The sequence below is a fragment of the Nipponia nippon genome, unplaced genomic scaffold, assembly GCF_047370975.1.
Source record: "Nipponia nippon isolate SJK-2023a ecotype South Korea unplaced genomic scaffold, ASM4737097v1 scaffold_2, whole genome shotgun sequence".
Taxonomy (NCBI): Eukaryota; Metazoa; Chordata; class Aves; order Pelecaniformes; family Threskiornithidae; genus Nipponia; species Nipponia nippon.
In genome coordinates, this window is record NW_028262336.1 from 4,548,905 (window position 1) to 4,573,756 (window position 24,852).

Below are 24,852 nucleotides of genomic sequence, written 5' to 3' on the forward strand. Positions count from 1 at the left end.
CTGGTGCTGGACCGCGGACTCCTCACCCTGGCCCGCGTAGCATCCCTACGGATGCGGCAGGGTGGTGGTGGTGGGGGACACCTGATTTTGGAGGTGGCCCGCTCGGGGAAGGAGGGTGGTGGGTTGTGGCTCTGCGTGCTGGGACGGGCCGCGCTTGTGCCGTGCGGGGGGTGAGAACCGCAGCCCGGCGGGTTGCGGGGGCGGTTCGGGGCCGCCAGGCTGCGCTCTCGGGCCGGCCGCCTCCTCTGCCGCCCTCCCCGGGCGAGCGGGGCTTGGGGCACGGCGGAGCCTCGCCGTAAGCGGGCGATCGGTCCCGGGACGGCGGCGGCAGCAGCAACACCGGCATCAACCTGCGGGGGAAAAGCAGGGCTCGGTGACCCGCTCTCAGCCCGGCATGACGCGGCGGCGGCCCGGAGGAGGCGGGAGGTGGGTGCCGGTAGCCCTGGCTGCGCTCCTGGCCCTGCGAGGTGAGTGCCGCACGGGTGGAGCGGGGAGCGGTACCCACGGCCGTGCCCTGTCCGTGGGGTCGGCGACGGGGATGGGGCGGGCGGGCTTCCCCGCCCGCCCCATCCCCGTCGCCGACCCCACGGCCGTGCCCCGCCGGTGGGGAAGTTTTGGTTGCGGTCCCATCGGTGATGCTCGGAAATGCGGCGGCGGGTGAGTGGCTTTGCCAGGCAGGCGTGGGGAAGGAGCACTGCTCCGCTCAGCTCCTCTTGCTGCCTCCCCTGCACCATCCTTCTCACTATTATTCTATTCTTTTTTTTTTTCCTTTACGGTGCTGTAAAACTTGCTTTAAACTGGGCTTCGTGTCATGCTTAGCTGTCTGGGCCTAGCCCCTTTCCACCCACCTCACCTGGATGGAAAGGAAAACTCTGATCTATCCTTCAGGCCCTGAGGCAGCGGGGAACTTTCTGCAGAGATGGTGACAGGTTGCCCAGAGCCCTCCATGTCACCCAGGAGTCCCCTCTGCCTTCTCCTCCCAGGTGCGTGGCAGGTTCCTTCAGCTCTAAGATAAGTGCCTGCCCCTGGGGGTGTGGAGAGACCCAAACAACTCCATCAGCTCCCACCCCCAGAAGCCCTTCTGAAATAAGGTGCGTACCCCGGTCCTCGGTGTGGAGAGGGAACAAATTGCATGTGACAGATGCTACTCACGTTGCTCAGTGCATTGCTGGGAGAGCACTAGGAGATGCTGTGGTAAGGGCAACAGAAGGAGCTACAGAGTGCAAAATGTTGAGACTCATCTGTTGATCAGGTGGTGATGCCTTCTTTCAAGTAATGCCGAACTTTAGAGTGGCCCTGTTCAGCTATGTTTTGCTGAGGTTGTCTACAAGGTAGTTTTCCCTCGGGTCTGCTCGTTTGTGCAGAGGTCCACCAAGTAGTTTTGCAGAGGTCCGCTCAGTAGCGAGCAGTGCGCAGCTCTGCTGAGCCAGCTGGGCACTGCTGCTGGCCACCTCTGCAGCTGGGAAACTGGGAGACCTGCTGCAAGCAATCCCTGAGAGCGCAGGAGGACAGTAAGAAATGACGGGATCTCCCACAAGAAGACCAGAGACCTCTCAGCAAAGTCTGGATGAAGCTTCCTTGTGGTCTGGATCTGGATGGAGTCTCCTACTTGGGTAGCCGTGCCTGGCTCTCGCTCCCTGTGAGGTGCAGCAGGCCATTCCTTCCTGCACAGGACCCGCCGAGAAACAAGTCTTGTGATGGACAAGGTGAACTTTTCACAAATGCCTCAGCCTCGAGAGCACCCTGAGCCCCATCCTCAGAAAACATTTTGGGAGCCCGAGTTGCATGTGTTAAATGGAAATTGCACCTGCTGACTTCAAAGAGATGAATTATGGAAAAAAGTTTATTAACATTTAATTGAAAGAAATAATCTCAGCTGTTTCACACTTCATGCTGTTTGTTTACTTGTTGAACTTTTCCCAGTTTCGAAAGTGAGTTCAATGACTCTCAGGTTCTTGTTGCCACAATTGTCTGCAGACATTGCAAAGGTGTAACTGGCTAAAAGTTACTGTGCCTACTGCGGTTAGAGGCATGTAAGTGATAAAGTGTTTCTGTAGATGATATCCTTGCAAAAACATATAGCAGTAACCAGATTTAAGGTTAAAATTAAAGGGGTGTTTAATTATCTCTTTAGGCAAAAAGATTGACTCAATACTTAATTTTCTTTTTTTGGTTGAGGGCATGTGGGGACAATGGCAATGGAGATAATGAGGCACAGAAACACACCTTTCCATGAAATATTCATCTGCAATAGTGTAATACTTTTTCATGTGCTTTCCTTTTAAGGCTTAAAGATTACCTAAAGGAACCACCTGTGTCTCGAGCTTGGTGTTTTTTTTTCTTTTTGTCTTAGGAAAAGCCTTTAGAAGATGGTAGTAGATGAAAATAGCTGTGGTACTCAGTTACTTCTGGGTTACACAGTGACCATATTTTCGGTTGTTCTTGAATTTGAAAAGAAAACCCTGATACGGTATAAGGAACAGATATATACTCATGAAAGCTGAAATAAAAGTGGGAGAGTTTTTTCTGAACAACATTTGCAGAAGATCAGTAAGCATATTTCTGCTCTGGGTTGCCAAGTGTGGTTAGGAAGAGGGATTTTTTTTTTCCTTCTTGAGGCTTTAGATTGGTTTAGAGGATAGAGAAGAAAAATGGCGGTGTCGTATGCGAAGTGATGCCTAAATGAAAGGTGAAAGGTTTAAAAGTTAAAGGATCAGAAACTGTAAGAGTGTATAAACAGAAGAAATACTTAATGCCAAATAAATGAAAAGTGGTGGGGACAAAAGGTCCCTGGAGGTCATTTTGTCATTCTCACACTTGGTGCCTGTGATAAAATACAGTCAGACTTTGTAGTGGAATGTCAATCAAGTATTATAGTCCCATTTTCTTACGTTGTTTTGCAATTTGTAGAATAGCAGTGATTCTTTTTAACTGGAGCTAGATGACTGCTTTCTTTGGGCCTATAATATTCATGTTTAATGCTCTTGGGGCAGGGGCAGTGTCTGTTTTCCCTCCAAAGCATTATGAGCACAATAACTTTTGCAGAAATAATATTTTTCAGGCTCCCTAGAGAAGTTTAAGGAAAGATAGGAGGGAATTCTGTTTAGAGCTTTGAAACCAAACCTGTGATTGCAAATCAATCCTGCTATGTAGCCAGAAATAGCATACTGCAAATTGTCAAACGTGTTAGAAATCACACATCAGGGTACAGCTAAGCTGCAGAACCAACTTTTTAACTGTGTGGTGTTTGGATCCTGTGACATAGTATCGCAACAGGTGAGATGTTGGTGTGTTACAGTCCGTTGCAGCTGGATCTTGCAAGATCAGGGTAGGAGGTGTGTGTGCACCTGGCAGTGGTGCATCAATGCAACAGCAGGTCTGCAACTTCTCACGCAACTTTTCTAGTCCTCACCTGAAGTCACCCTCTTAGCAGCCTGAGGTTACCACAGCTGAAACTGAGTGTTTAAGGTTCAGCCTTGCGGCACCCTTGTGTTAGCCCCCATATCCTGCCCAGCCCTGCACCAGGGCCTCAGCCCTAGCAGGAGAGGACTTGCTCATCCATGCTTATGCATTTGGGTTTTTTTTTGGAACAGATTGCCATTTGTGTCAAGCTGTGTGGCTTTGTGATGTGTAGATAAATCATTTTGCTCACAGCCTGACCTTGGTCTCCAGCGGTAGGCACAGATGCATTAACCACTTCTTGTGTCTCTGAAGTGGACATCCTTCCCTTATTTTGGAAACTGATTCTTTATCTCTGTTTCTTCAGTATTGCCTAAAACCCAATTTTCTTTTGTAAGATGCTTTTCTCTGAGGGATCTTGAAGTGCCTCGAGAACAGCTATATTTAGCTGCTCAGTAGTAGTATGGATATACAGAGTGTGGTATAAACAGCTCATTAAGAAACTTAGAAATCGTTTTTCCTGCCTTCATTGGGGAGATGAGGTTATTATTATACCAACTGTACAGATGGAGAAAGTGAGGCTCAGAGGCTTCGTGACCGGGTGAAGGTCAGTGGATGCTGGTAGTAGTCCCGAGTTTCTTGGTCCAAACTGTAACCACAGGAGAATGCTTAAATTTATGCAGCAGGTTAAGCAATACTGTAATGGTACTCTTTAGGGATGTTCACTACTAAATTGTGGTGAGTCATCTATATTTAGCAGGATGCTACTGTCATTGTGCTTTTTAAGTAAAGTGCTTGTAACACAGTTTATTTCAAGGAGAAGTGCATGCACTGAAAACCTAGTCTTTGTAGTTTTCTCATTACGGAGCATTAAGGCTGCCTTCCCTTTTGTAAATGTTCAGACAGAAATTTAGCTCCTGGTTGTTTAACAGACAGTAGCGTAACAAAGACAGTTCCCTGGTTAATAGTACCTTGTGTTTGCACAGTCATTTATGAACATTAATTGAGAGTCTCCAAACTTACTTTGTGAGGGCAGTTTGATTTATAGCATGAAAACTAAAGTGTACAGAGATGAAATGATTTGCCTGCTGTCAGGTGGGACATCTGCCCAGCCTCTTCTTTAGAGAAGTCACAGTTGTGGGGTTCCTAGTCATATGCCACCCCACTTTTCTCTCACAAATGTTTCATGTCTTATGCACCAAGGAGAAAGCATGATATTATTAATTATGCACGGTGAACTTTTGTGGGTTTTTTCCTTATCTGTTTTCATCTCTCGTTTTGGAGGTCACTTGTGTCCATTCTGGCTTCTGCCTTTTTTTCATTGCTTGAGCTGGGCTGAGGACAAGTGTTCTGTTTCATCAGGACTGATGAATTTGGCTTCATTCTGAATGGAAATAGAAGTTAAATGCTTTGGTTTTGAAAGGAATTTTTTTTTGAGAGGACTTCTGTCTTAGGTCAACCAATATTGTGTTTCTTTGGAATTGTATTATTACAACATCAAAAAAATACCCCAAACAAAGATATTTTCATGTGAAAAGTCAAAACTTTTCATCCCAAAGATGCTCAAGTTGGATGTTTCTGTATTTCTTACAATTTTCCCACGTGTTTCTGTTGAAACACAGTTATGGTACAAAACATCTCATGTTTGATTAGGTTTGGTTTAGTGGAAGTATCTACAGTAAAAGCCTTAGTGGTTGCTATTTTTTATTTCTACAGGGCATTTAAAAATGACAGTGATACCACCAATTGCTGCAAGTAGGTTTTTATCTGTGCACAGTCTCTGTCCAGTATTTTTGCCATCTTCACTCATCTATGCAAACACCATGTACACTTACGTGGCATTGCCCGTGTCCTTTCCTTATTCATCATGCTGTAGAACGCTGTTTGCACCAAAAGAAGCAGAATATGGCATATTAAATAAGAGAAGTTTCTATTTAAGAAACACAGCCTCCTTGTTAATCTTTGTTTACCCTTCTGGAGCAGTTGCTGGAGAAGTCAGAACAGGACTAGCAGACCGAGCTCAGCCTCTATCACTGGTGCACGTGCAGAGCTGTAGCTCTCCTCCTGGCAGCACAGCAGTTCTTGTGCATTTGCATATCTGCATGAGGTTAATTTCGAGTGTAATTTTGGTATTAGAATGATCAGATTGCTTACTTAGGGATAAAAACTTGTGCATTTTTTTGTCACATCCTCACGTGTCAACCTAGCTATGAGAACATGAACTAGATTGTGTTTCACAGGCATCAGCAGGAGAAAGCTGATGTCTGAACTCCACTTGATTACATCTAGTCTTTGGTTTTGCTCAAAATGCTGAAGCCAGGAATGTCATTTGCAGGGGGGTATGACACTGTTTACAATGTGTGTTTCTGCAGCGACCTCTCTAAGCAGTGCTGGGTCAGGTCAGACTGTTGATCTGCAGTGGTGTGGCCAATGCTGGATGCTTCAATGGGGGGGTGCCGAAACTCCCACAGTGAGCAATTGGTACCAAACATTTAGCAGAGAGGAGGCTGGTGCCATGCCAGTGCTACAGGTTGCCCTAGGAGGAGGTTGGTGTATGTATTGCTCTGGACTTCAAAGCCTACTCAAGCTAATTTTCTCTTAATTTCAGGAGGTGCCTATGCTCCACTTCCTTGCAATAAAATGAACTAAGTCATATGTATTCCTCGTAGCAATGCAGAGTGAAAAAAATGTCCATTCCCTCTCCTTTTCTCAGGGAAGCCCCCTCTGCTTGCAAAGTAACAGATGTGAAACTTCCCCCCCCCACCACCAGGAGCAAGGTAGAGCTGGGGTAACCGAGCCCCCTCTTGCAATCTCTTCAGTTGGGGGGGGGGGGGGGGGATGACTGGTGTGCAGTCCCACTGAGCCCCCAGACCCCAGCCTCCCGAATGGCATGGGCTGTCCCGGCTCAGCTCTTCCCCTGCCTGGCATCTTAACGGTGTCTGCCAGGAGCAAGTGGGTTGGTACACCCTCTCTGCATGCCCACTGGGAGATTACTTCCTAATCCTCATTAATTAGAAGTTGGCTAATGCCTGGAAGCATGAGGGTGTAGTTCTGCTATACTTTTTTCCTTCTTTTCTCTTTTTTTTTTTTTCATTCTACCTGACATATCTGTGGATGTTCCCAGTATCCTTATAAATGTGCAGGCCTCTGATTTCTGCTGAGCTCTTGACTTTACAATAACATGGCCTAATCATTCCTGGTAGTTAATTATAGGCTGTGTTTAGAATAAGCAGAAAAAGCAAAAACAGAAAAGGAAAGGAAAATCATAATAGCTTCCGTATGTCTGGTCACATTTCCTGCCCTTCAGTTGTATTGAACAACCTTTTGTCTTTCTCTTAAAAAACTAGAAGCACCACCTGGTTCACTTCTTCATACCCATTTGATAATTTCTTTCTACCTAGCTCCTCTCCAGATTAAATTGTACCGATTTTAACTGTGCTTGACCAGTAAGTGTTACTGACTGGTGAATGATGAAGCCTTTCTGTGCCTTCTGTATTTTCAGGTATGCCATCCAGAAGTAACCACAGCAATTCTAGCTGAGGATGCCACTGTCAGTATTCACAGTGGCATTTTAATACTTCCAGCATCCTTTTCAGCCTCTGCCTTAGACACGCTAACAACTTGCTTGCTTTTTTGACCACCATTGTATGTTGAACAGATGTTTTCACTGAGCTGTTCACAGTGATATCAAGATATTTTCCTCAAGTGATTACATTTGAATTAGAGCCCCATGGTATATGAGTAGTTCAGATTATTCTCTCAAGTTCTTATTACTGTCCCTTTGGTAATGTTGAATTTCATCTTGCATTCTGCTGCCCACTTGCTGAGCTTTGTCAGATCCCTTCGAAGTCTCTCTCAATCTTCTTTTGTCTCAGCCAGCCCGAATCACTTTGCCAGCTCCCTGTCTTATTTCCAGATATTAAGGAATAGATTAAACCACCCCAGAGCTGGTATGAAACCTGGGGGTAATCCCTTGTAATCAGGGCCAAAGCAAGGGCAGGGGGAGAGGGGCTCCCATGCCTCCAAACCTGGGCAGCGAGTGGTGGGGCAGCAGCTCTGTACTTGGTATGAACCCCATCGGGGGGGGGCAAGGGGCGGGGGGTGTCTCCCACCCCAGGCAAGCAGGGGACAGGGCTGGCACCAAACTGGCATCCTGCCCAGAACGGCTTAGCAGGCATGCTTCAAAGTAACTGGAAATTAATCACTTAGTCCTGTCCTTTTCCTTCCAAAATTTGAGTGGATTGAAGGGGCACAAGTTCCTGTGAGCAGAGATCAAGCTGGTTTGTCTCCTGTTGTGTACTTTTAGAGGCTTAGGAAACTTCACCGGCTTAACAAATCCCTGCGGCAACTTCAGGTTAGCCTGTACCCTCTCTTAAGGAAAGCATTGCTAACTTCAAGAAACACCTGACTTAGCAAGAGCTTGTGTGTCTTTGCTAGCAGCACAGCCACTTGAGAAATGTCATTCTCCTACTGTTCAGCAGTTCTCAACTTGTCCTTTGAATATACTGAAGTGATTGTTTTTTGACTTTTGCAATTTGGCCTTCAATTTTGTTCTCAGCCCTCCTAGCTACCATCTTATGAAGCAACTTCTTAGGCTGAATGACTTCTTGTTCCTTTTGTTTGACCATACAATGTGCTTGCTTTCTTCTCGGGAGTTTTTTGTTCAGGGGCACTGGGTACCTTTTCAGTGACGATACTGAGATTGCTTCAACACACCACTGTACAGTGTAACAACTTTAATTCCCCTGCTTTTGGAGTTAGGCTGTTTTGAGCATTTTTGCTTGTAATAGTCTTTTCTAATGTTTATGAGGTGTGATGCAAAGTTCTGGTACTGTTTTCCTCACAGGGGTGTTAAATTTGATTATGTAGCGGTCATCGTTACTTTGTGACTTAGGTTGCTCTTTGCATCAATTGCAGTGTTTTAGCTTCTGAGTGCCCTGGGACTGGCTGTTCCCAGCCCTACCTATGCTCTTTAAGATGCTGCAAAATTGTAACCTGCTGTGACACTTAGCTAATTCCTGCACATGTTGCTGAAGTCACCGTTTTTTGCTGTTTTCTTTGACTTTGTTCCTGTGCTGTGCAGTAGATATTCCCTTCCTGATCAGAGGGCCTTTGGTAAATCCAGGTTGCTGTAGAGAGATTTGGTTTTTGGTTAACTTTTCTCCCTCTTCAGCCTTGGCTACCTAGATGGATTCTGTGCATTACTTATCTTGCAGTTTGTCTCTGCCCTTTTGCCCATGCTGGATTTCCAGGCAGGGCATTACTCTGAATTCTGCAGCTGTGGGACCATGGACTAAGAGACATGTTGGACACTTTAACAATTGGTTAGCATGGCTGTTTCACCCCTTTCCTGCACTGTATAAAGTGGTTGTTGCATCATGTTGTAGAGAATGGTTCACTAAAGGCTTCAGCATCAAACATAAAGTGCTCCTTGGAGCCTTTTGCTCCAGCTTCACACCCGCCTGCACCAACCTGTGTTGCTGTGTGGTCTATCAGCATCATCTGCACTCTATGAAATGCTTGGTTTTGAAGTGGTATCTCAGAAAATAGTCCTGCTTCTTGACTAAAAGGTCCCTGGGTGCTCCTGCAGGGAATGCTCTCGGTCCCACCAGCTCCTGTGCATCGCTCACTCTGCTGTGTTTTGCTGCCTGTGCTGGTGAGGGGGGCCTGAACCCCACCGTGACCCTTGGGGAAGGAGAAGGGTGGGTGGCAGACCCTGTTGTTTTAGTGAAGCCCTGCAAGAGGAGGTGCCGGAGGGCTTCTGCAGGGTGCTGCTGGGCTTGTGTGGCCGCTGGGCTACTTCCATAGCTGAGTGTGTGAACTTCACTGTCTGATGGGGTTTGATGTCTGAACATCTCGGTTGGTTGTGGAGCTGCTAGGCTGCAAGCCTGCTTGGCTTTCTGGCTGTGTATTGGGAGCTAGTGGCTCAGAGAGGTTGAGAGGACCTTGGCTACTTGGCAGAGGGACAGAATAGCCTCAATCTGTCTGCAGAATTGTCATGTCCTTGGCTTGTCAAGGGCAGCCCTTCCTTTTGCCCCTGAAACAGCTGGTGTGCCCTGGGCCCCTATTATGGGACTCCATTCACAATCAGTGCCTCCCTCTCCTACACTGAAAATGCCTCAGACACATAGGGTAGGCTTGTGTTTCTCAGCTGCACGGAGTTGCAGCAAGGCTGCATTTTGCTTGTTCTTTGGGGAATGCTCTGTGTTAGTTCTTCAGTAGCTTTTTTGCATAGTCTCATCTGTTCTTGCTGCTCTTGTCCCTATTCCCAGTGGCTGCTTATATTTTTTTTTTTTGTTCGTAAGACTGCATTTCAGCTGCCACATTGACAGCAGTTGTCTGTTTATCCACAGAATAGGTACAATGCAGGCAGGCTTCCCCCACCCACCCTGGTCCCCATCCTCCAGCCCTTTTGCACTAACCCCCCCTTCACCCTCCCTGGGAGCTCCAGCCCTGAGCCAGAGGGCTAAAGTGGAGGGGACCACTGCAGGTGAAGGGGGGGAGCTGAGGCATCCCACCACCACCGCTTGTGTTGCATCCTAATTGCGAATAGCCCTTCCGGCGTCAGCAGTTTGTGGGAATAACTGACAGGAGGTGCCGGCGAGGTGCTGAGTCAGAGCGAGGTGCGCTTGCCAAGTCACTGCAGCAGAAGGAGCCCGCTCGCCTGGCATGGAGGGAAGCCAATGGACGGTGGGTTTCCTAGCTGCCTTTTGGGCCTCTTTCTTTCCTTTTTCTGAGGCTGCAATTCAGCAGCAGTGATGCTATGCATGTAAGGGAGAAACCAGGTGCTGGGGAGGTGGGGGGAGCTCTTTTTTTTTTTTTTTTTTTGCTTGTGAGCACTGGGGATCAGGAGATTTGGGCTCTGTTCCCCCCTGCTGCTACTGGGTCTCTGTGCTGCCATGTCCATCCTCCGAGCAAGTAGAAGGGGTAGAAAACACATGTTGGGGTCAGGGACAAGTGACTGGCCCTAGTGACAGATTGATGTCTTCTGGGTGAGGAAAAAAGGCATGTGGCACCCTCAGCCAGGCAAGGGGGATAGCTTAAGCAAGCCAAAAAATCTGCAAAATAAAATGACTGAAAAGGTGTTTTGTCTTGTCCTTCCTGAGGGTTGCTTCTGCTACAGTGTCTTAATGTTTGTTTGGGGGTTTGAAATGATTGTTTGACATGCAGGAAGATGAGTGCTTGTCCTATATCCATCCAGCACCTGATGGACCTCCAGATTAGGCTCATGAGAGCTTTGCCATTTACTCCTGATGTTCTTGAGTGTGGCTAGCACCAGTGTGTATACCACAGCTGAATCTGTCCCAGAGATCTGGATCCTTTACTTTTCTTTGCTCCAGGGTGACTTCGGATGTCTTCGTCTTTCTTCCCCTCTGTAGCACAGGGTACCATTTTCCTGCCTTGGACAAAAGTCAGTAATTGTTTGCACAGTGGTCTAAATGTATGTCTGATGTGTGCTGCCTTTGTAGGAAGGGTATATTATTTTTGCTTTGAGTAACCACTTTGTAAAAGGAGATGAGGAGCATGAAGGAGGCCCACATATTTTTCAGAACCGTTCACATCTATGCTGCGCTCCACTCACCCACGTTTTTAATGCTAATCTTTGTATAATCTTTCTCTCCACTGACTCAGGTAACACCCATGTTATCTAGATCATCCTGCAGCTGATGGGAAAACTGAGGCCCAGAGATGGGAAGTGCCTTGCCCATGGTCATGCAGGATTTCCATGGCCAACCTGGGGTTGGAGCTTGCATCTCCTGACTGCCAGCCCATGCCTTCTCCATGGGAGCATGCTGCCTGCTCGCTGATTTAGTCAGTGGCCTCCTGAATACTTTCCCTCCTGAGTTTTCATGGCAGTGGCTCCTGGATGGTTATTGATTTTGAGTCTTTAAAGAAAATCTGCAGTGACTAAATTGAATGCGGTTCTTCTCTCATTCTTGCCTTGGCCCACCTCCATGATGAGTCATGCACAGGACCCCTGGAGAGGTGGCCCTGGGGGCACTGGGGAGGGGATTGCCTGTGCGTGATTGATGTGTGTCTTCCTTGCCTCCAGCTTGCTGCCTGTTCACATACTGGGTGCAGTCTGTGATGCTGGTGGCAGTCTTCAGCCATCTGTGGCTTGAGGATGTTTTGGAGAAAGCCTTGCCTCACTGCGTTCTGCTGTGAGATCAGCCGGGGATAGCTTAGCACTCAGGCTTGGCTCGAGAGGCCCAGGATGGTCTGCTGCACGACTGGCCTGCCTTCGATTTGTTTGCGTGAGTTTTGCCGTGGATGGTGGAGACGCGCTAGCCAGGGCACTGCGATAGAGAGGAGTGGATCTGGTCCTCCTGCGTTTTGAAGAATTGTCTTCGTTGCTCAAGGGAACCTTAATCTCCATCTGGCCAAATGCAGCCCTTCGTCGTTATCCACTCTCTACCTATGCTGTGGCTTTACTCTGGAAATGGAAAAAATAAAGCATTTTCTGTTACAATTGGGATTTTATAAGGTACCTATGGGAATTAAGCACTCAATTCCCTCAGGTTCCTTTTAAACTGCCTAGCTGATGTGAATTTATGTTGAAAGTAAGCAGTCCTGTCAGCAGTACCATAGCTATTCTCCCTGTGACTGATGTAGCAACTGCAGTGGTAAAGCTTATTTACCTTTTAAGGTCTGTGGGTCAGGCGCTGGGACTGGAGTCTTCAAAAGGTCTCTGATGTGAGTGGACCTTATGCCCTTGCCTCCTCTGGCCCTGTTCTGAGGGTCTTTTAAAGCACTCATAAGTACTGTGGAAATACTAGTGTGTAATAACACTGTATGTAGCAACTCTGTGCTGTGCTGGGGCTTGATAAATGCACCTGATGTCCACTGGGACAAGGACTAAGCCTGCTACAAGTCAGTCCAGGATGACGAAGCTTTGCAAAACCAACTTTTCTTTCATTTCCAAGGAGTAAAAATGTGTATGGATTATGAGGTTGCAGCATTTAATTGCAACCCATTGCCAACAGCAGTGATAGCATTTGCTCTGGAGAAAATTGGGAGATTATTTTGACAACTGCAAGAACCCTTTTTCACTGTCTTCCTCATAACCAAATAACCACCACAGTTTGCATCCGTTTTCCACAAACAGAGAAATTCAGTGACAATCATGATTTTAATTAAAAGTAAACAAATATGGTATAAAAACAAAACAACTGCTGAGAGACCAAACAAGTAGCAGAGTATGGCTGTCACTTAGAACAAGTCAGGACACAAACAAGATGAAAAAGCTGCCTTCGTCCTTGCTTATGAGTGAGAACCCTTTCTGGGATTTTGTTTTCATGGCTAAAAAGAATTGTATACTGTATTTTAAATTTCTTTCTGGAATTTCTTCTTCTGGCCATAGAGCCAGGGCACAGCTGTCCACTTGTCTTGCAGCTGCAGGAGGGGAAGAGCGGCTCAGGTGGGGATGCTGCTGACCCTGTGATCCAGTGCAGAGCCAGTGGGTCCTGGTCCACTGCTGTCCCCTGCCTGTGGTCTGCTCCTAGCTCCCCCTCACCCCTTGGCTCTCTGATGCATGCCTTCTGCATTATGAAAATGTTCACTATGTGGCTTGACAGACAAAAAAATGCCCACTCCTCACTGAATTTATGTGAAAGGGACCCAGATTGTGGAACTCTCATGAAATTAGCCAACTGTGTAAGATTTCCATTCGTTTTAGTTTTGCTCAGAGAACAGCTTGTATTCTTCTCTTGGGTTTGAAGAGTTATTCAGCCTTGGAGCTCAAAATCAAATCACAGTCTAAAATCAGACCAGGTCTCCTTAGCTCAGCTTTTAAAACAAAAACATATTACACTCAAAGTACATTAAAGATAAAAGACTGTCTTAATGCAATAATATAACTGGACAGTCAAAATAAAGCAGCACTGGGAAATGCATAAGTTAATGATGCCTTGTTATGTGTCCTGTATCTTTTATGGCATGAATTTTATAGTCTAAGTGGTAGTAAGATTAGAGGTAGGTGAATAATTTATGGCAGATAATTTATTTAATGAATTCCTCTTCCATTTCTATTTGCAAATTGTTTGTGAACATCCTGTGGTTTCTTTGCATTTTACTTATTTGAAATTACTTACTGAATAGCTTCTACAAATAATATTTGACACACCACATTCTTATGAGCAGGGTGGTGGTTTTTTTTTGTTTCCTTTGGAGGGGAGCAGTATTTCAGCTCCAGGTTTGGTTGCTTGGCACTAATGCAGAGCAAAAGTTCACACCAAAGTATTTTGCTACCCTGACAGCTTAAAGTAATTGTTAGAATTAAGCTGTTTCTGAAAGATATCAAGAATCAGCTATTACTTTTTAATAATTATTCAGATTATTTATGTGGGTAGGCAAGTTCAAATTTCACTTTTGCCAGCATGTGCTAAAATTGCTTAAAATGTGTTACTTCCTTGTCCATTCACGTCACTAAATTAGAACAGTTGCAGAAATGGGCAGAAAGATATAAGGTCCACAGTCAGCAGTGTGCTGTGCATATGCTTGACATCAGGCGTATTCTTGAGTAGATGCGTAAGTGGTAGAGCAGTAAATGATGAACTTCAGCATATGTTTAAGTGGTTTGCTGAATTAGGGCCCAAAATATAGAACAAAGCAAATTTATCTTTCATGAAAGTGAACATGGGAGAGAATTTTGTTTCCTCATCTGCAATTATGGGGTAGTGCATCTTTCAGATGGTGGGGAGGAGGCAATGATATAAATATTGCACTAGCTTGCAGTATTTCTGATTTCATCAAATACAAGACACTTCATCTGAAGTTTCCCACGTGTTATTCTGTGCTTTTTTCCCTTAAATATTGGGGTAAATAACATGAAGGACTAAAAAAAAAACCAAACCCCAGCCATTAGTTTTACTTACTATTTTATTTATATCTTTCAAGATTTCTCAGATTTCAGAATATTTTCTGTGTGCTTTTATTGGCTTATCTCTCTAAAAAAAAAGTTAATTTGGAATTATTAAATAATGCTTGACAAAAATGACCCTCACAGAAAGGAGAACTTTCTCTGGGTCTGCGAAGAATAGGTATGAATTACTTTAGCATCTTAAAGGGCTGTCAGAACAATATAAACTGGGAAAGGTCTACATTTTTCTGTGCATCTTTTGGAGGCTACACATTGTGGAAAGCAGCTTCTGAAGTTATGTGATATACCCTTCAGCTCTGTAACGCAGGTGGTGTTTTGTTGGCCTGCTTGCAAAGCACAGTTAAATAATTAGTTTTGTGGGTTTGTGAACCAGTGAGACCTCATCTCCTTCCCATTTGTGCCTTTGGGCTGATCTGTGTGGAGACTCTCATGTCTAGTACAGGGTTGAGCGTGGCCTGGTCTTTCCCCGTAGCAGTGAGTATCTCACCTGTACCTGCCCACCTAATTCCATGAACCTTATGGAAAGAAAAGTAATGTCTTTTGAAGCCTTTACTCTTCTGTCAGAGGAGGGATGGGTGTAGGGGCCTCATGTCCCAAGGAAACAACTCTTTGTGGGCCATGATGCCCATGGGCATGTTGAGTGGAGTAGCTAGCTGAAGACCACAGATGGCTCAGACCAGTGTGATCTGGGAAGAGGAAAAAGCCACCTCTGATGTGTGGGAGGCTGCCACAGAAGTAGGCAGTGACTTTTGGGTGAGGAAGGGCAACTGTTCCTGCTGACTTGCAAGAGCTAAAATGACCTCTTTGGAGCGGAGGCTCAAAGGAGTAAGATGTTTCTTATGCCACAGTCATTGGAAATGCATCCAAGCCATGCTCTGTACGAAAACCCAGACCAGATATATCACAAGGACAAGCCTGCAAAATGTGGTCATCGGTGTCCATTGACTCCTTGTATGCAAGTGACTTGAGAGGAGGGCTTTTTCCAAAGAGAAGTTTTTGGACCCCTGGACACATTTGTTGCCCCTTAGGTGATGGCTTAGATCCCAATCTCACACACATGGAAATCAGCGGGGCAGTTTCAGCTCTGTGTGGTCGGGAAGATGAGAGATCACTTGTTGGGCAGAAAAAATGAGTACTGGAGCTGGACTAGCAGCATGTGCTGCAGGAAGGACTGGGGAGGCTCTGGGCTGATGCGTTTTCCCCATCTATATTCCTATTTATCAATCTGTGCTCCTCACCCACCTGTCCTCCTCCATGTCCTGTTGTGTGATCCCAGCTCCAGGGCCGGAGAGGACCCTGCAGGGAAAAGCTGGCCGTGGAATTCCGAATTTTGCACCAGCAGTCATCTTTCCTCTTTGTAGGTCTGTCAGAATATTAATTGTGTAAAATTTATCCTGGCTTACTGCTCATCCCTAGCACCTTTAATGACCCCAGTGATGAACACTGAAATTAAAAAGCAATCACCTATACCAGAGAAGATAAACAGCAAATGGTCCCAACAGTCTACCACATGTCCTTACACACTACAGGGATGCCTTTAGCAGCAAAATAAGTAGGACTGCGTTAGGTTTACAGGGGAAATCCTGCAAGGGCTGTGAGTGCTCATATCTATGACAGGAACAGTATCAAGAGACTGCTTGAGGCAATTGCATCCTTGTTATTTTGGGACCAGAGCCTGGTCAGCTCAGGAAGGTGGGAGATCAAAGGCCACTTCTGAATTTAGCTTGAGCTTGCTTTCATAGAGCCTTGGGATGAAAACGGCAGAACAGGTTAGCTTGAAAAGAAGTGTGGCTATGTCTCCATCCCGTGGCTAGCGCCACTGATGATCAGTTGGCATCCCGCAGAAATTCAGCTTTATATGGGGAGATATCCTAAAAGGAGGACGTGGCAGAGGGGCGGCTGCCTTCCTAAAACTGACTTTTATAGAGGTCTAAGATGTGTCTTGTCTTCTGCCTTTCTGTATTGCTTCCTCTTCAGTGTTATAAACATAGATTTATTAACAGTAGCAATAACATAATAATAATTAACTGTTTTACACTTCCTTGGGAAAGATCCTGGTTGTGCCAACTGGTTCTGCAGTGACTCCTATGGGATGGTGCACAGTTTCAGACCTAAATGGCTGGGGCCATACATCAGGCGCTCTGTGTGTCTGTCACAGTCAGCCAGGACAAGTTGAAGCAGGCAAAAGGAAAGAAAATAGACAAATTTCTGCATCCACAGCAGCTGGAGTGAACGTCAAACAGATGGGCTCTTCCACCCCGATTATCCTAACCTCCTAAATATAGAAATATGGGCTTTTTTTTTCCTCTTCTCCTCTATTTTTTTTTATAAACTTAAATTACCCGAGGGGGTGGTGTTAGCTCATGCTAGGGCAGTGCTAACGAGTGCAAATAGAAGTCATCTGCTGACAGAGTCAGATCATGGCTTCTGCTCATGACTGTTCCCCCCACCCTGCCCACACATGTTTTTTCCATTGGAAGTGTGGGGACCGATAGGGGCTGAAGCTGTCCTCTCTGTGGGGCAGGGGAATATGTATGTGTGCATGAGCAGGCTTTTATTTCAAATCCTGGTTGTGGTTATACAGATACACAGAGTAAATAAGCACCAAAGAAAATGGGTAAGAACCGCATGTCCTTGCCTCCTCCTGCAGATGGTTTGGTAAGTAGATGGGGCAGCTGTACTTCAAGTCACTGGAGGAGTTCGCAGCTATTTTGGTTATTGCACAAGCACGCTGATAGGTGTGGGGTAGAAAGATGCGGGGTCTGCTTTCATCCTGTCCCCACTCGTGTTTATTCAGCGTGCAGAGAGATCGAAGGGATGACTGTTGGCAGTGGGCTGGCTGGCTGTGCCTGAGCACCCTTGTCCTTTTTGTCCTGCAGTGGTTGACACCAGTAAAGCAGCAGCAAGTCACTGTTTTGTGTGATTTTTGGACTTCTTTTGCTGTACTGAGGAACTTGGGTAGGGAAAGTCTGGTGTGGGTTTTGTGGTTTTTTTTGTTGTTGTTGTTTTTTGTTTGTTTGTTTTCTCTAGTGGGGAAATACAGCACCTCACCAATGCTCTGTTTTCCATTCATCTTCCAGATTTCTTTTCTTTTGCTTTTTCTTGTCCTGGGACTGAATTTCATACCTGTTCTCAGGCTTTTGTTCCCTGGGAGAGGAGTGAGGCAGGAGGAGGTGCTGCCTGGAGAACGTGGTAGAGGAGTGTGGAGCGAGCATGAGTCTTGCCTCTGCCCTGTTGGTTACTTGCACCGCGGTGGGTGCACACACTTGGGCCTTCCTCTCCCCACCTCTAGGAAGGGAATGACAGGGGCTTGTTTCTGAGGATGCTGGCAGGGAAAACAATATGTTGATGCAATATTACTATTACTGTCGTAGCCATGACCTAAGATATATAATGAGGATAAAGGTTTGCAGCAAAACTGCCCTGTCTTGGGGCCCAGCCAAGCAGAACTGCAATGTTTTTCCCTTGTCATGTACAAGGGTGTGTTGTGCTCTGTGGACGTATCTACGCTAGCATCAGTGCAGATATACAAATAGACCACGAATAAGGCTTCAGAGACTCTGTGAAGACATTCTTTATCTTATGGGCTGCTCTCCATGTAAGGATAGCGCATGGTTTATTAAAGCTCCCAGGGCTCATTTCACTTGGATTTCTGCAGGAGAGCACGATCACACAAAGAGTTGCAACCTTATTCCCAGGTGCCAGTGTCGTATGTGCTGTTGGCTTCTATAGGCTCTGCATCTTCCTTGGAGGTCTCCTATATGCAGGAGGAGTCAACAACTGTTGGAGGAGGCTGGCTGGGGAAAGTGTGGAGTTTCCACTGCGGAAGAAAGCCTCTAAGAATAGGTTCAGTCAGCAGCTGGTAGGGTGGCAGAGCTGTAGAAAATCCTGCCTTGGTGCAGAAGCATGAAGCTGGTGATTTCCTGAGGGTTGCTGCACAGGCAATTGTTACCCCTGGTCTTTTCAGGGTAGAGTGCGTCTCTTGTTACACCAAGGTCATGTAGAGCAGCGTTGTCTGGACCATGAAGCACCCAGATGCTATAGATACTGGGTAGCACAGCGAAAGCAAATGCATCTGGAAGTTCCCACTGGAAACAGTGTGTGCTTGGCATGGTGGGGGTTGTTCCACTGATAATAAACCCTACTGGGGCCCACGCTCATGTTTGCGCTGTGTTCCCTAGAGCCTGGGTCAGGAGAGGGCTTTGCAGCCTGGATGCAGCGCCACACCTGAGCTGGCTTCCATGCATTTACTTAGGACTCGGGATAAGCTCTCCCAGATACTGCATATAAGGGATCACAGCAGAGAGACACCTAATTGGCTTTGCAGGAGAGGAGCTTTGGCACAGTTTATTCACTCTGATTCATGAGCAGCTGTATCAAACCTGGCTGGCACAGCTCGGGGTCACTCAAGCGTCTCTGCGCTGTGCACTTGAGTACTCCTGACCAGCAGCAGCTCAGGGGTGCAGGCACACCCGTGCTGGCTCCACACGCTGCCTGCTTGGCAGAACCGCCTCGCTCAGGCTTCGAGCCACTGCACACTGGATCTGTCTCTCGCAGTATCTTTGCCTCATTCATGCTGTGCAGAGCCAGGGCTAGGTGGCCAGCCGGACCTGCGGTAACCCTGACGGGACCCACCACCCTATTTCTGCACCAATGGCGCGGTTAATCTGCAATCTGGTTAGATCGTCTCTGGAAATGATAACAGTATTTTTAAACCCTAAAAAAAAAATAAAATACTGCAGTCAAGGAGGCTGGTTGTGTTTAAGGATGCCTGGTATTTTCAGTTATACTTTTCACCTTTTCTTGCCTCAGTTTCACTCTTGGTAAATGGAGTTAACAATCCCCTTGATTACAATTGTTGCCCCCTGAGTAACTGTGATGGTGATTATTGTTATCCTGTGTTTGCTTTGAGACACTTAACTATCTTGCTAGGTTTTAAAAAGATTGGCTGAAACTTTCCCATCTCCAGATTCTAGCTCAGACTGGCTTTGTATGGAAAATTTTAGCCACCTCTGTCCTGCTTTTGAGAATAAGATTAGGAAAAAAATGGGTTCCTGCACGTTGGAAAAGGAAAATGTTTTCTTTTGGATGCTGCCTTTCCACCATGTTGTGCAGTCAGACCTTGAAACGCAGCAGAAGGGTGGTCTGTGTGACACAGGTGTGCTTTCTGCCACCTTTGAGAAAATCTACCTGAATTTGGCTAGGTAAAGAGCCTTTGAAAAATCAAATCTGATTGTCCATGTGCTCAGCAGAGGCACCGTAGAATTTAGCAAGGAAAAAGCCCCCGAGTTTTCACCCCCTTGCAGCTGCTGTGTGTTATGGGGCTGTGCCTTGTGCTCCCCGCCAGCACGCAGAACATGCTGAGCAGGCACCGGGACAAACCCAGACCTCCCCTCCAGATGCCATGAGCTGAGCTAGGGCTTGTCTCTGGCAATAGGAGCAGGGTGTAGGTCCATGTCTCCCTTACCTGCTCGGGGGACTTCCTTTGTTATACTTAGAGGTGATGGAGGAGCAAGGCACCCTGCTCATGTTCAAGGAGACAGGAGGCTGGTCAGGGAAGTGACCAAGGCAGGGAGTGCCTGGGCACAAAGGCATGGTGAGAGTGGGATTGCACCAAGGGATGGGGAGGAAGAGGAGCCAAATGGGACTGGGTGGAGATGGGAACTCACCGGGGGTAAGTCACATTGATGGGGTGCTGCCCAAGCCTTCTCTGCTTCGGGCTGTCCCAGCTCTCTCGGCCTCTCCTGTGGGAGACAATGCACACAGAGGGATTGAGACTGAGAGTGGGGCTGTGCTTTGCGAGGGACTCTGTGGCCTGATGAGACCTGGGACAGGATCAGTCTGGGACTGGCTGGGCAAGCAGGCCAGCATCCCATCCCAGAGGAACTGAAAAACTAGAAGAGTTTGCTTGTGAAGGGTGTGGGATGCTACACCACTGAGCACCCTAAAAACCTCCACAGGGACTCAGCGATTCTATCTTCTGGTTGGGACTTGAGGGTATACCACAAATAAAAGCTGTGGTCACACGTTTAGTGTAAAGTAAGTAAAACAGAGGATTAAATATATGCTGAGTTTCTGTCTATCCTGGTGATTGAAATAAGCAGGAACAAACAAAAATATGTGATATTTTTGTTTGTTTTAGTACATGGTCAGCTATATTTTAGCAGTGCCAGTGGATATGGCATCCAGTGCTGTTGCTTTTCTGGCAGCATCTGGGCTGAATACCTGAGCTGTGTTGATACTTGAGTGATTCAACAGTTTGCTTATAAACTACCTTGGTGAAGGCTGGTGCTTGCACAACAGGTGTTAAAAAGGAGATCAATTAACAATAATAAGGTAATAACCATTAATAATTGTTATATTAGTAACAATAAACATCAATTAATTTAAAAAATCCAGAGAGTTCAAATCTCTGCCTCTTTCATCCTTTCCCTGCAGGTACATTATATTTCTGAAATTTCTCCTGTCAATTCTGTGCTGAGAACTCACTGGTGAGGTGGTCACTCACTGCCTGTTTGAGGTTTACTGCTGTCACAGGAGAAGAGTTTTCGTGCAGGGACCATACAGCAAAACATGTTGTGGGACTTCTGCAGTACAAGTATTTAGTCACCATTGCTGGCAGCATGGGCAGAGTCTGTTTCTTCCTTCAGGAAGAAAAATGGGAAGGAAGAGGGGAGAGAGATGACTTTAGTGTAGAGTAAATGGCTTCGGCTGATGATTGAAAAATATGGAGAGGCTGGTGGATGTGAAAGGGATAGGAACTGAATTTCCCCAGGAGCTGCACATGGTGGGCAGCATGTGTTTGTTACCCAAGTGGAGGAATTGCACCTGGGGTCTCTGGCAGCAAGGACTGCCAAAAGTGGTGGGTGAGCTCACATATGCCATGCTACCTGCACCTCTAGTCTCTCCCCCAGCATCGCAGCATCTGAGGAAGAGGAGCCACTGAGTGAGGCAGGGACGCTGCTTTCCCTGGCAGTGGTTGAAAGATGCTCTTTGGGCATTAGTGCTCTTCCCTGCTTTTGTTTTTATTCAGAAGAGTGGAAGTTGAGGACAAAATGGCCTCTTTCTGGGTGTGATGTGTATTTTGCGGAGGCTGTCTAACCTAGCCTTTTGCAAAGGCAGACAGTAGGACTCCAGCCAGTTCAATTAAGCCAAATATACCACCCTTGGGTGCCTAAAGCTGGACACCTATGTTTGTATTGAGGCACATCAGGAACAGTCACCTCCTCTTCGAAGTGGTGAGCTGCTTTCTTGGGAGGCTGAAGTTTAGTCCCAAAGCAGGTGCTGAAGACGTTTGGTTGTGCTGAAGACTAGACCTGGAGCACCTAAAGGAAGGGAACCCCAACCCCTTATGTCCTCAAAAACATGACAGGGTTGGTCTGATTCACATGGAAATGACCTCCGCTACCTGAACTTAGGCCTCTGACCTATGCTAACTTAGCAGGCTTTTGCTCAGAAGCAAGAAAGATGGTGGTGTATTTCAGAGCTTGGGCAGAGAGCAATTTATACGGCATGAGGGGGCAAACACGAGAGAGACCGAAGTTCCCAGAGCACCTTCCCTCCTGCCTTGTGTGGTGCCTGGGGCTGCAGCAGGTCCATTGGAAGCGAGAGAAGATGATCAAACATAGCGCTGATAAGTCACTGGCGTTCTCCCTTCCTCCCCGCTCCCTGAGCTGGCCTCCTGCTGTTGAGCAGGGTTTGTAAATACTCCTTATTGTGTGGGGAGGCTGTGGGGTTTGGCTGTCCTCATCTGCCTGCTCCTAAGTCTTTGTACAGGCAGGTTCAATTGCATGAGTGTTTGGGAGATGGCTGTTCACTGCATGGGCATTCCTGGGAGCAAGCAAGAAAATTTTCTATTTGGCTTTCCCGGTCTGTTGCTCTCCAATTGTGCCAAGACCCAGCACCCTGTGATCAAGGTTATCAGCCACAGCCAAAAGAGCTGGTGCAAGCAAACTTTCTCTCTCTCAGATAGAAGGCTTTTTTTTTTTTTTCTTAAATCATTCACCAAGTAATTACAAATTGAGAGTAAATAATTTTCAAACTGATTGTGAATTGAGAGCAAATAATTTTTTAAACCATGTGTTGCGAAGGAATCACAACTAAAATAGGCACCAGGCATTACCTGGAGAGTAACTGAACCATTTTCATCTACAAAAATCAATGCCAACCAGAGTGTGTCCTCCCCTTCCCTGTCCTCTGGTCTTCAGGTGTTTTAGCTGCAAGTGAGTTGCTATTGAAAGTATGAGGGGAACTGGTGCTGTGAGAAACCCAGGCAGTGGCTTTTAATTCCTAGGGGCGATACACATCTGGAGAGAGGTTTCATTGCTCTGCAGAACGCATCAGTCTTTCCCAATGTGGAAGTGTAGCTTTTTTAATTAAAGCAATCTCCCTACCACCTTGGTGAGCCTTGAAAAAGACAAATTTCTGTTGTGTCTGTCCGTGGCACTTTGTGCTTTATCTTAATGGTTTAGAGAAAGGCTTTCTTACCTACTGGGGGAGACTGCCAGGTTTCTGGTGAATGAAGCCTTCCCTGTGCTTTTCCATAGTTTTATTTCCAAATATGTTCCTGTTGTCTATTAGGTAGTGAAGAAACAGAGCAAATGAGAAACATTGGGAGCAATTACTTTCTAAAGAGAAGGGTGAAGGTGGGCAGGGGACAGACACACACACGTTTCATTTGTTCCTTTGATTCTTGCTTTCTATCTTTCTCTTTCTAATATCTTTTCTGTGGCTGTCACAGGGAGTTCCTGGCAAGCCCAATTAAAGACCAGAGTTCAGTGTATCATTTCTTTTTTCTTGTGGCCTGTGATCATGTCCTTTAATAATTGAACTTCGGAGTAAGTCCCAGTGAATCACTCTGAAACTGCCTCTCTGTTATCCCATTACCCACACTGAAGAGAAAAAAAAACCCCAAACCTCCAACTTTTTGTTTTTGCTCCTGCCCAAGAAAGGAATGTGCAAACTAAAAGTCATTTTTAGGCTCTATCTTTTCCCAGTGCCCTGCATAGAGAAATCATGCATGGGAAAGGGGTGCCACTGAGACTCAGGGAGGAGATGTTTCCCTGCCTGGTCAAGCCTGATCCAGGATGAAGACTGGGGTGAGGAGAGAGGTCTGGACCTCAGTTCTTGGGCTCTGTGAGGCAGTCGCTGTCTCCCAGGCTGTTGTTGGGTGAGTACCTAGAATTAATTTAGACTCATAACACCACAGGGTAGCACAAGCACAGCTGTGAAATTAAAGCCACAGGTCGGCTTGTAGTATTTCTCGTGATTGAAGTCATAATGTCTCCTCTTAATTAATTTTAATTCAGGTTTAATTTATTGAGGGTTTGCCTTGATTTATTCCATTGCTGCATTGCTTGCTCAGATGGCTTGTGTGGAGATCCACTGCGTTTTTCTTGCAGCCTGGAAAGGCGTGTTATCGTGTAATGATCCAGTACAAGTTACTGATGATACTACCCCTGTCCTCTTGCCTTGTTCCACCCTTCCACCAGAGGAAAAAAAAAAACCAAAAACAAAAACAAAAAAAACCACAAAACTGAGAAGGAAGGGATGGATTCACAGGTTCTGCTGTTTGAAGAAGAGAGAGAAATTTTTTTAGGACTCAATAACAATTTTTGCACAGGGTTATCAACACGGCTCTGCACCAGGTCTGCTACGAGTCCATGGGTAGGTGGCCTTACTCCTTGGGGCCGTTATTTCTCAATGTGTAATATGGGTCATCTACATTTGAGATGTCCTTTTAGGATCATGGGTATGTTAGTTGCCCAGCCTTACTGAATTTGCTTCTCATGGAGTGAGACAGCCAAGCGGTTACACCCAGCGCCTCCCTCACCCTTGCTGGGGAGGCTGGATTCCCTTTATTCCCCCAAAGGGGTTTTGTTCTCTCCCCTTCCAGCATCCACTTGTGCAGTGTGTGTGCTGGAGCGTATCTCCCCCTCCTCCATCCCCTTTCCCCCCATCCGAAGTCTCCCAGTGCCCTTGTTGTTGTTCGGTTGGAGCCAGCGATCCTCCTCCTTCTCCTTCTGGCTGGGTGCAAGGCCCTGATTTCCATTTCAATAGCAGGCTTTCTACTGAGGCTTCCCCACCGCCCAGGCGGACGAACAAGGAGCCCACTGTTCGTGGACGGGATGTTCAGCCAGCCCTGATGTCCTCGCCATCCTCAATGGGACTTTTCAGCCCCTCTGCTGATGCTCGGGGCGCCGGGCTGGTGGGGGGCAGGCTCCTGGCCCTGGGCAACATGCCACTCATTTTAAGCAGCCCCAGCCTGTCCCCACTTAGGGCTTTATGGTCTATTAGAGGCTTGTTAGACTCGCAGCTGGTTTTCGTGTGGTGCTGAGGTAATAAAAAAGGGAGGGATAAGTCAAACTGGAGTGGCAGCAAGGGATGGGGGATGAGATAGGGTCCTTTGCCAAAGACTTGAATGATGCGCGGGTGCATGCACAGGGGTGAGCATGCATCGTGCCTGGGGCTCCTGCCTCGTGAGTTCACACTGATGCTTCAGGTCAGAGGCAGGCCTGTGCCTCATCCCTGATGTTTTCTTCTAAAAAACACATCCTGCCATGCAGGTAGCTTTC

The 24,852-nt window shown here is 46.7% G+C and overlaps 1 protein-coding gene across 6 annotated transcripts in view; it reads left to right on the forward strand.

The window, feature by feature from the left end:
• The window catches only part of IGSF11 (immunoglobulin superfamily member 11), a 127,141-nt gene that overhangs the window by 15,069 nt on the left and 87,220 nt on the right, over window positions 1–24,852 (forward strand). For 2 of the 6 annotated variants that reach the window (XM_087757356.1, XM_087757360.1), the window contains exon 1: window positions 206–467. The exons of 1 other annotated variant lie outside the window; for it this stretch is intronic. In XM_087757356.1, coding sequence (XP_087613482.1) covers window positions 395–467 — 73 coding nt within the window. In that variant the 5' untranslated portion in view covers window positions 206–394. Of the gene's footprint in view, window positions 1–205; window positions 468–591; window positions 658–2,015; window positions 2,034–9,955; window positions 10,090–24,852 lie in introns of those variants that run through there. 3 more of the 6 variants (XM_087757357.1, XM_087757361.1, XM_087757358.1) reach the window with 3 other exon arrangements.